At 41.6% G+C, this 11,204-nt stretch overlaps 1 protein-coding gene across 2 annotated transcripts; it reads left to right on the plus strand.

Annotated features, from left to right (window-relative positions):
* Nucleotides 1-1,824: 1,824 nt before the first annotated feature.
* On the plus strand, nt 1,825-5,044 carry LOC147444420 (uncharacterized). Of its 2 annotated transcripts, none has more exons than XM_086527857.1 (2): nt 1,825-3,165; nt 3,306-5,044. In XM_086527857.1, the coding sequence occupies exons 1-2, from the start codon at nt 2,763-2,765 to the stop codon at nt 3,353-3,355; spliced, it is 453 nt and encodes a 150-aa protein (XP_086383983.1). In that variant the 5' UTR covers nt 1,825-2,762; the 3' UTR covers nt 3,356-5,044. The 2 variants fall into 2 exon arrangements, with proteins under 2 accessions (XP_086383983.1, XP_086383984.1); XM_086527858.1 differs by having other exon boundaries at nt 4,430-5,044.
* The last annotated feature ends 6,160 nt before the right edge of the window (nt 5,045-11,204 follow it).

An 11,204-nucleotide genomic window follows, 5' to 3' on the forward strand; every position in this document is an offset into this window, starting at 1 on the left:
GAGCACAGGCCGAAACTCTTGATGGTGCCACCAGAACATGGCTCCCTACAACTAGCTGTGCGACCTCCACTGGGAACAAGAGTATCTTAGCACCAATGATTCTCCTTGCACAGGACCGGGAAGTGTCACATCCTTGTTTAAAAAAAAAGAATGACGATGCAGGAAGGCAGCGCTGCAGGATGATTGAGCGGCGCAGCTGCCCATCGGGTGTCCCTTGTCCGCAAGCATTCACCATCCTGCTGACACCACACCTCGATAGGCGGATGGCTCCCTGTCCACCAACCTCCCTACTCGTGAGTTTGGGGGGGGGGGGGGGGGGCTGATTTGAATACACGGGGGAGGTCCCGCAACAACGACAAAACTTAGGTGTCAAATATCCAATTCAAGATGTCAATGGAATATCCAATATGTGAACCAATCTGCCATAGAAATCAATGGGACTTTGTATATGTTACCGCTACAAAGATTTTTAGATTACAAGCATACTCACATGACAAGCCCTTGGTTTGGTAAACTAGCTATTCTAATTCTTCAAGTCTGGCAAAGAGGGAAAGAGAACATGAGGAATGAGCCGCTTCACATAGAGCTTCCACAAGAGTATGATCCTCCCTGTAAGAGATATCGATGGGACTATGTATGTGTGACCACTAGCAAGATCCCTAGTTATTAAGATTCTTGACCTTGGGTTTGAATCTAGCATATATCCTAAGCATACATGCGTCCTTCGATAGATATTACTTTACTGGTGAATGTGGTAGGCGTTTACAATGCATTATATGACTACATCAAGCACTCGGTGGCCCAAAACAATATTTTGCAGCTTGAGAGCGATCTAATGTATAATGAAAATCAGCTATTGTATCAAGTATAATGCAATGTGCTAGTAGTACCTCATCTATATCCCGTAGAGAATTAAAGAGTTTACAAAGAGATAGACAAGCTAAAAATGAAGGCAATGGCTCTACTTTTCCATAAAACAAAGAGGAGACTACACCACATTGAGCAATTGAAGGTTGACTGGTTCAAAGGTATTAAGGCACACAATAAGAGATTATATATACTTAATGTATGCACAACATGTAAAAGCCCATGCATTTATAGCACAAGTGTCTAAGAACTAAACAACATGTATTGGATGAGAGCCCTCAAGAACTATCTATATGGCCCCTCATAGTAGATAAGTGCTAGACATTCGATAGCTACAACCTTGTTCACAATGTTAAGATCTTTTTAAGTTCATTGAAGTTTTGATGTCTTTATCGAATCTTTGATCTCTATTAGCCAAGGGAGGACTATCTTTGTATTCTCTGCTCAGGGGGCATGGAAAGATAGTTAAAGACTACTTGATGGAGAGGGCTTTGCGCTTCTCTGCTCAGGGGGCATGGAAAGATAGTTAAAGACTACTTGATGGAGAGGGCTTTGCGCTTCCCCAATTGACTAATGCTTCCCTTGCACCAAAATATCCTCAAAAATTGAACTATTAGTTCTTGTATTGCCTTCTTATTCTACTAGGAAAAATGAGAAACTCTTGACACCAAATTTTTAGTAGCAGTTATCGATAAGATATTTGTACTTAAGAAATGTTATTTTTTGATTCACTCCACATACACATGATCTCCTCCAATTTCGTTATCCAACTCAAAGAGCACTATGAAGCTGCACAATTTTGGCTAAGCAAAAGTGGCATCTTGACTGTTTTATGTAACCGTGACAAAATATTCAAGATGTTATCGAGTATGTGAACCAATATACATGACAAATCAATGGGACTTTGTATATGCCATCTCGGCACTACAAAGATCCTTAGATTACAAGGCACGAAAATAAGCATACTCACATGACAAGCCCTTGGCTTGGAAAACAAGCCATGCTAATTATTCAAGTCTAACAAAGAGGGAAAGGAATGAGCCGCTTCAAATAGAGCTTCCACAAAAGTTGAGCCTCCTTGCGAGAGAAATCGATGGGACTATGTACGTGGGACCACTAGCAAGATCCCTAGTTTTCAAGATTCTTGACCTTGGGTTTGAATCTAGCATATATCCTAAGCATATACGCATCCTTTGAGAGATATTACTTTAGTGTTGAATGTGGTAGGCATTTACACTGCATTATTTGACTACATCAAGCACTCGGTGGCCCAAAACAATCTTTGCAACTTGAGAGCGATGTTAGCTCACCTAAATCTAAAGAGTTCGAAAAGAGATAAACAAGCTAAAAATGAAGCAATTGGCTCTACGTTTGCACAAAACAAAGATGAGACTACACCACTTTGCCTCACACTTTCCGGCCAGCCCAGCCCAGCCCAGCCCAGCCCGCCCTTCTCCCGATTGCCCTCACCCTTTCTCTGGACTCGCTCTCCATCGCCCTCGTCAACCGCCTTGGCCCTCCCGCCCCTTTGCCTCGCCCTTTCTGGCCAGCTCAGCCCCCACTCGCCCTCGCACTTTCCAGCCCGCCCTTCTTCCACTATACTTTCGTCCAACCACCCCAGGCCGCAACCCTGCCCTCGCAGCTTGCCTTCCACCCCACTTTGCTCCTTCTCGCCTTAGCCCATTCTGGCCCGCCCTTCTCTCGCTTGCCCTCACCCTTTCTGGCCAGGCAACCCGAATTTTCTCGCCGTAGACCCTTTGCCTCTCTCTTCCTTTGGCCTTGCCCCAACCTTCCCCAACCGTCTCTCTTTCGCCCGCCTCTCCTCATCGCCTCCTCGCGCCCCTTCCATCTCTCAACTCACCTTACTTATTCTCTGCCCACTCGCCTCCGTCGCCATGGAATTTCCTACCAAAGAATCCTCCTCTGACGAGATGTACTCACTGGGCTCCCCAGTCAGTTCTCCTATCAACTCGGATGACATAGAGTACAATGAAGATTCAGATAACATCACTGTCGTGCACCTTTATAGTCTAGAGCAAGACGCTTTTCAAGGGATCCTAGAGGAAGAAAAAGAAGCTCATACCACATCCACGGAAGAGGAGTCAAGCGTGGAGACAGATGATGACTCTCCCACAGCTTCCATCTCCGACGCCAAGCTTTTGACTGACCCTACTGCCTTGCCGGACTCGCTGGTTGTCTTCGACCCCACTCTCCCTTACCACTCCCTCAGCACCATTTTCAATACAACTGCTCTGTCCACACTCCACGTATCTACGTTAGCGGCGGCTACTCTTGGAGGTACACATTTTCAACTCCAAAAATGCACCAACTTTTTTCACACTTTGTCTTGCCGCATTGTCACTTTGGAAATGCTTGGGGATACCATGGGGATGGCCACTGCATCTGCATCATTCCCTAATATTGTTCGTGCCTATCAGGGTCATCATCAGTACTCCCTGGTCGAGGACGTAGTATCCACCACCAATGATCTGCTATCACCTTCACATACCAACTTTGCTGAAAACAAAAAAAATCTTCAACATCCTCTCTTACTACTTTTTGTTTAGAGCACAGTTAGAGCCTGATAGCAACCCCAAACCTCACCCAGCACACAATATTTGTGATGCATTTTGTTGCCTAGTCACATGCACTTCTTTTCCCGTTCACAAGCTCATTTTAGATCACTTGTGTGACCGACCAAAGTGTTATAGGTAGAAAATAAACCATCATCAGTGTTTTCGCTGCTACTCCACTCCCTTACTTCTTTGGTAGGTACATTGAACAACTTGAGTCTGCATCTAGGTCTAGGCACATTTCACATGCACATGCATCTTCACATCCACATACAACCTTGACATCGACTGCAGCACCTCCGACATTGGCTTCAGCTGGAGAAAGGGCAAACGGAAATCTACTTTGTCTCTACATGACATCTCCGGGTGAAAGTTCTTTGAGATTCGCCAGCTTCTCTCAGAGTCCTCCCCTTCTCAGAGTCACAACACATCGCCTCACTTTCACTTGCACAAACCACCACTCACTCTGCCCAACCATCTTTCACCGCACATGCACCTTCATCACCCACTCACATAGACCTTTGTCACGACACCTCGCCACCTCCTCTTTTGCAACACTTTCCAACACTACGTTGAAAACCTCTGCACATGGAATTTCACGCTATTTGTTTTTGCACTCCACGATCACTGGCCCCCATATTCACCATGTCATCCTACGCTACCTACAGAGCTGGCTCACGACGCACTGCTCCAGACACCTCCCACTACTAGACCATTCATAGTTGCATTCTCCACCTCGACCTCTCAGTCAATAGACCTACCAGTTCACTTGATTAGGATCTGGTGCTCTCGGACGCTCTCAACATCACCATGTAGGTCCGAGAGCAAGCGGTACATTCTTTTCTCTCCATTCCCAGATACACCAGATCTACACTACTCAGACTTTAGAGCTTTAGCGATTGGGGATAAAGAACCTCGACCTTCGTCGGGTTCTCAATCACGAGACATCTACCATTACCACACAGGACACTCATGTTGCTTCTCTACAGGAGGATATACATCGACTAGCGGAGCGCTATAGCAACATGTTTTGTCGAGCGACTACAACGGAGGGCGCACTCGCCACCTTCATGACACTAGCCTCAACGACATCATTGGAGCTAATGGTTACTTTGCCTTCGCCAATCACCTCAGGTACGCCTTCTCTTACGTGCCCCCAACTTCCCCGCCTACACCATGGCACTGCAACACCACCATACTTTCCACACCTAGCACACACTTACTCCCCACTTCTGACACAACTTGCACAACTCCCACATTCTTGCCCACGACTTTCAATTCTTCTACCATTATTTCACATGCATACTCATCCTCTTTACCGCCTGCACCATCTCATGATACACTCATCCCATGATACCAGCACCCTCTTCAGACAGCCTGCAGGTCATCTCGCTTATGTCTACTGGCTCCTCCTTATTGGCGACACCACCACCAACACAGGGTATTCTGGTAGAGCCTACGATAGGCGATTTCACTTACGCTCTGTAATTGGCTCCAGTATCTTCGCTTCCATAGCTAACTTCTTCACCCAACTCTACCCTACCACCCATACTACCTACAGATCTAGTACCTCCATCTCTACCACCACCTCAAACTACACAGTGTGGCCTCTACCGCCCCTCCTTTACATTTCCACCCTTTCCAGGCCCACTATCCACATTACCCATTTCCTTACATTGGCCTCGCCACACCTCAGGTCTACCCTCCCCATGGCTCTCCCACTCCATCCTCCACACCTTCCTATTACCCTCTGCCGTACCCACCATACCTCTACACTTCCCTCCTCCACCCCACTATTTTCCACAGTACCCCATGCCACCACCAGCCTCTTCCTCCGAGTCATCAGAGCAGTAGTGTCCTTAGTGCCTCCCATCTTTTTGACGCCATTGTATATACCATGTTGGATTTTTTTCCCTAGAGTTTCTTTCACTATTCAATTTAGTTTTCAAATTTCAGTTTTCAGTACACTTTCAGTCCTTGGTGCACCACTCTTGGGACGATGAGTGGAATAGTGGTGGGCATCTATAGTAGGGTTACAGGGCTACACTGAGCTCATCTTGCATGGCCACATCGGTGGACATGCTCCAGAGGACATCATCTTAGAGTTGAACCTTCCTTGGTTCGGACGCCCGGGCACTCTTGGATCGCTCACCAACGGGCGCCCAGTGTTTACACACCGGTCGGTCCGGGTGGGGCTCAGATCACCTTGGGCAAAGAGGTAGCATTGATAATCTAGAGTGTGGCTAGTCTGTGGCCACCCCTTTCAAAGCATTCAAAAGCTACCAGAATCCATCTACAGCCTTCAACCATGTAGGTGTAAGATCACTCCAAAGAAGTATCAGAAAGACTTTCCTCTATATGGGCTCTAAGGCCGGCAAAGGTCCTTGATTGATACTCCCTTCTGTCAAAATGTGATTAGCTTGATCTCTAACAGCAGTATTTCTACTCCAATATAGTTTACATGATTGCACATACATCAAGAAAACACTCTTGAAAAACCTAAACTATTACCGTATTTGATGCATGCAAATCCCCCGATTGATAGCACTTTGAGCCGCACACTCCAGCTCTTGCAACCTGTACAAAAAACACTTGGTGGCTATGTGTTTACAGACGCTCTTTTAGTCAAAATCTAAAGTCAACAAAAATTGATCACACTTTTAGTAGCAAAAAATTTGATTTTTCTTGTAAAATCCACAAATTAACTCCAAAATCAATCTTGAAAAGACCACTATTCTCCTTGTGACTATTTCTAGGTATGTTACAAGTCTAAACTCAATCTATGACAAAGGAACATGGATCACAATCCATGTACCTTTGTGTCACAGAACTTGCTGAAACTTGGTACATAGCTTGCCTTAGTCTATTGATTACAACTTTATGGTTCTTGTCCAATTTGGATTAGTTTTGGTCACCCAAAAGTCAAACCCTAAGTTTGCTTAGCGATTTTGTTCTTGAATTCATTTTGCCCCACTTTTTGGACTTTTTTGACTACCTTGCATTTGGAAGTTTTGTTTGTAATGTTGTCTGCTATAAGTTGGTATGGTCTCTGTCCAAAAATTCAAAAAAGGTACATGGATCGCAATCCATGTTCCATCAAATATGGAAACCTTTTGGTCTACTGGTTACTTGCAATGTTAGTAGTCTACTCCCAAACTTTATTTTGTGTCTGTCGTTGGTTTTTTGGCAAGCTTTTGATGTTTTGGTGATTTGATTAACTTTTCAATAATTTTTTGCAATGGTGCCTCTTGGGAAAGTTGTTTCAAATTATATCATCTACCTACTGTCCAAATCTTACGCTCAAATGCTCAAAAGGTACATGGATCGTGATCCATGTTTGATAGCATTTTGACATGAAACTTGATCAGCAGATTGCCTATACCCTATAGAGGTCAATTCTCACCCCTTTTTGGATTTGGATTTGTAAAAGCTAAAACCCCCAAATTTTGGTATATTTCCCAAGCTTTTATAGGTTTTTCAATTTCTTGATTTTGAGTGTGTTTTCAATGCCAATTTCACTGCCAAGTTGTGTATTTAGGTGCCAAGAGTCACCTTTTGAGTCACTGGTATCAGTCTTTGGTCAAAATGTCACAGCGGTACAAGAATTGTGATCCATGTTCCTTCATGAATCAGGGTGAAACTTCCAAGTTTGCTTTTTATGGGCTTGGTTATCCCCTTTTTGCACCAATTTTTGAGTCTTGATCAGATTTCAAGTTTTGGCCATCAAATTTACAATTTTTTAGAGTTATGTTCTCATTTACCAAAATATGGTGTCCTGTAATTTTTGCTATGAACTTTTTTAGCCCAATTTGATGGTATTGGATGTTACTTAATCTACTCCTAAGTGTTGAAATGAATCTAGAAACAGAAACAGACAAACAATGCAAATTTGAAGGTGAAATGATAATGGGACTGTACTTTCAAAGCATCGAGGAAAATGCACAATGAAATGTTTTTTGTATCTCACTAGAAACTCTCTATGCCTGTCTAGAGTAGATCTAGTAAGTCCGCGACTTCTAGCCACCAAGCACTAAACCCTACGTCTAGCTACTTGACTGCTAAGGTGTAGATGGAATGGGTATCAAAATCTAAAGACAAGAAGGCTACAACTATGACTAGGTCACTCACCACCTAAGGATCACAATCCCTAACAACAACGCCAATGTTACTGGGTCGTCGTGATGGATGTTTGCAGCATAGCTGTCTCACACTAACATAATATATCAATACTCAAGGAAAAAACTCGGATGGGGCTCGGAGATTCTTTGAGGGTGTCAGCCTCAAGAAGTGAATCTACTAAACTAAGCTATCCTCAACAAGCAAACTATCACTCCCTACTCATGCAAATTGGCCTATGTCTTGTCTCAACACCCTCGGCCATCACGCCCATTTCAACACTCGAATAGACTCAATATGCAACAAAACTTTAGGAGGAGGTATAATAGGCCTAGGGGCACTATCCTACATAGCCTGATCACAATCTGGCAAGGTACCAAAATCAGGATCCATCATGATCAAGGTCTTGAAAATTGTAACAAAACTATTCTAAAAGGTCACCCTATGGCCTAAGAACACTATCATATGGTTGAAACGTCAAAAAACAATCATTCTTGCACTCAAAACAATAGATTCAGCTCACAGATAGGAAATCACAAGCCACAAAAAAGTTAAAAAATGATTACACTTAAAGAATAAAAGACAAGAACATAATGCACTTTTCAAAATTGAAATATGAATACTAGAGCTTGAGAAAAATGGATTATAATGTGTTGCTAAGTAGCTTCTCTTAGTCGTATGCTCAGAGCTCTTCAAAATTTTAAATAAGCTACAAAGTTTGTGTTCAAACTTGAAAATTTGAACTTTATACTTAGGCTCATTTGGCCAATTTACAAAAGATCTTAGCCCTGTGATGATGTGGTAGGCTAGGAGGATGCTTGTTGGCTACATTTGATATGCTAACACTAGCGTTGGAAAATTTGATAAGCTGAGAGAGGGAGTGGTTTGCTTTTATGGGCACCCGCACTGACAAGAATAACCGGTGCAGTGCCGTCCGGAATAGAGGCAAGAAGTAGCGCTAGAAAGGGGAGAGGCTAGCAGTTGAATTGGAGAGAGAGAGAGAGAGAGAGAGAGAGAGAGAGAGAGAGAGAGAGATTACATGATGCTTTTTTTCATCTAGGGCTAGTTATTTTTGAAAGCCTTGCTTTATTTTTAAGTGGGCTACCCACTTATTAAATGGGCGGTCGATCACTTAAAAAAAAAAAAAGTGAACTTGGACAAAACTCAATAAAATTGAGTGAGCTAAAAATTGATGCTATACAATCACATTCCAAGCGTCCTCAGTTGCAGTTCTTAGGCACAGATGTAATGCAAACACAGATTTCTTGCGAGAAAGCATATGCTTTTCTCAAAAAACACTTTAAAATATTCTACTTTTTAGAAAAAGCTTCTCAAAATCGATCTTTATTCTTGTGCTTGCATCTTTACACAAATTCTTTTTCCAGTGCGGATTTCCTACTAGACCCATGGAGTATATCATTTTTGATACTCCCATCACGCATCACGTGATGCATCAAGAATATTCGTTTGTCGGTCTCTCCTACCAAACTAATGGTACTACCCCTTCGTGATGCTTAATGTCTCCCACCATATGACACATTAGAGTTGTCCGTTCCTGATGGCCTTTAATATGCTAGTAGATCTATAGTTCTTAATCTTACGATTCAAGTGCACACATTTTAATATCCTAACTTCAATAAAAAAAAATTACTAAAAAAAGAAAATAGTCCATTTAACATCATACCCCCCCCCCAAACTCTCCATCTGAACGGAGGGTGTCCATAGCACATTTTGAGATGTTTTTAGCCATAACCACAAATTTCTTGGAAGTACATGGATTATTTTGGACTTAAATTTAAGCAAATATACCCATGCTTGGGTGATCACCCAAAGGTATGTTAATATCACATTGGTGAGTTCAACATAAGGGATTTTTAATGAGGAGAAATTAATAGAGTTTGATTTACGGAAGGTGGTTTATGTTTCATTGGTTTATGAAGAAAAATGGGTTGTTTAATTACCTTAGAGCATGTCAGTATAGTGGTTTTTTTTTGATACCCTTTGAATGGACATGATGTAGGTAATTATTTGGGATAGAGTTTGCATAGGCCCACAAACATCACTATGCACAAGTTGTAATCTATATGTGGCCCTTACTGAACCACACTTTGTAAAATTTGCATGTTGCATCTTACTCAGAATACAACCTTCACAAACATGCTTAGAAGGTGCTTCAAGAGTCGGCAAAGAAATAATCATATCAGATTTTTGCAAACATTTAAACTTGCGAAATTCAAATGCCCAAAACGTGCATGCCAAAGTTTTTCATATGAAACAACCTTTGAATCCAAAATTGTATTTGAAAATTTCTACCCACACTTGTCATACAAAATGAGTTTATACAACCCATGACACAAAATGCTAGATGCAACAATTTTATCACCAAAATTGAGATCATAAATTGTAGATTTATAATCACAAATTTGACAACAAGGACAAGTCTTGCAAGTGTAGATATATAAAAAGGTTCTTTTCGATCCTTGGTACATATAGTGCATCAATAAGTGTGAAATGACTATCATTTGTAGTAGTTAACACAATCTTTCCAACTCCCTTGACCAAATAAGAGACATTGTTGGCACAAGTGACTATATTCCCATGAGGGACAACTTCATGAGAGGTAAACAAGTCACTATGCAAAGTAATGTTCTTTGAAGCACCACTATAAAAGTACCAAACATGTGACTTTGCAACAAGTGACATACATGCATCATGGACAAAAGGATCATAAGTACATTGTACCCTAAATGCCCATTTTGCATCTACATCAATATCACAATCTCCATTTAAAGAAAGTTCTACATGATAGTTGCACTTGTAGAATATCTAGCCTCTTTTTTCTAGGCTTCTTTGGCCTTCAACTTTGGAAATTTCTTTAACAAGTGATCCTCATTAGCATGGCAATAATGGCAACACATCTTCTTCTTTCCTTTTTCACCAAAATTCCCAAACAATTTGTTGCTAGTAGAAGCACTACACACATGTGACACGTGCTACTCATAGAAGAACTTCAAGAAGTGGTTGCATTATTGTTACCACTTCCATGTGCACCTTTTTTAGCCTTGTTCTTTCTTGAAAGTGAGCCCCCCACCTTGACTCCATGAATCAGTCTTTTCTACAACACCAATGTATCATGGCTTGGAAGAAATCTAGGGTGTCATACTGAGACATGCTTTTCCATGCATGGGAACCCCCCATATTTTTTTTCTCTTTTACCAAAAATATTTCCTATTATATAAGTTACTTTTGATTTTTTCTACCCTTTTTCACAAACGTTTTAGCCTTTATTAAATAAATAAGACTTATGCTAAATCAATCACGATGTAGCATAAATAAGTAAGCTTTCTTTGTTGATCTCTCTTTTGACCTTAAATATTAAATATATATATTCTAAATTACATTATATATTTTAGTATTTTTTAATATACTTTTCATGTATATATATATTAATCCACCCTACTAAATATTGTTTTCACTAGTTTTCATTTTCAAACCTCAACCCCACTTTCAAATTTCAATAATACCTCCATCTAGATGATTGCCAATCTTTCTAAAAACTCTAGGTCATGTTTTCATACACATGAAGGAGCTCACACTTGAAGGCAAGAGAGAAGTCCACTCAAAGGGGACCACCAAAAGACCTTTGCA

This window comes from Adiantum capillus-veneris, chromosome 13 (genome assembly GCF_014529385.1).
Source record: "Adiantum capillus-veneris isolate H3 chromosome 13, ASM1452938v2, whole genome shotgun sequence".
NCBI classification, from domain to species: Eukaryota; Viridiplantae; Streptophyta; class Polypodiopsida; order Polypodiales; family Pteridaceae; genus Adiantum; species Adiantum capillus-veneris.

Bases quoted from the DNA above. Each gene is read 5' to 3' on its own strand.
- LOC147444420 (XM_086527857.1), top strand. From the start codon at position 2,763: ATGGAATTTCCTACCAAAGAATCCTCCTCTGACGAGATGTACTCACTG. The intron at 3,166-3,305 runs GTACACATTTTC...CGTGCCTATCAG, and splicing joins AGCGGCGGCTACTCTTGGAG to GGTCATCATCAGTACTCCCT.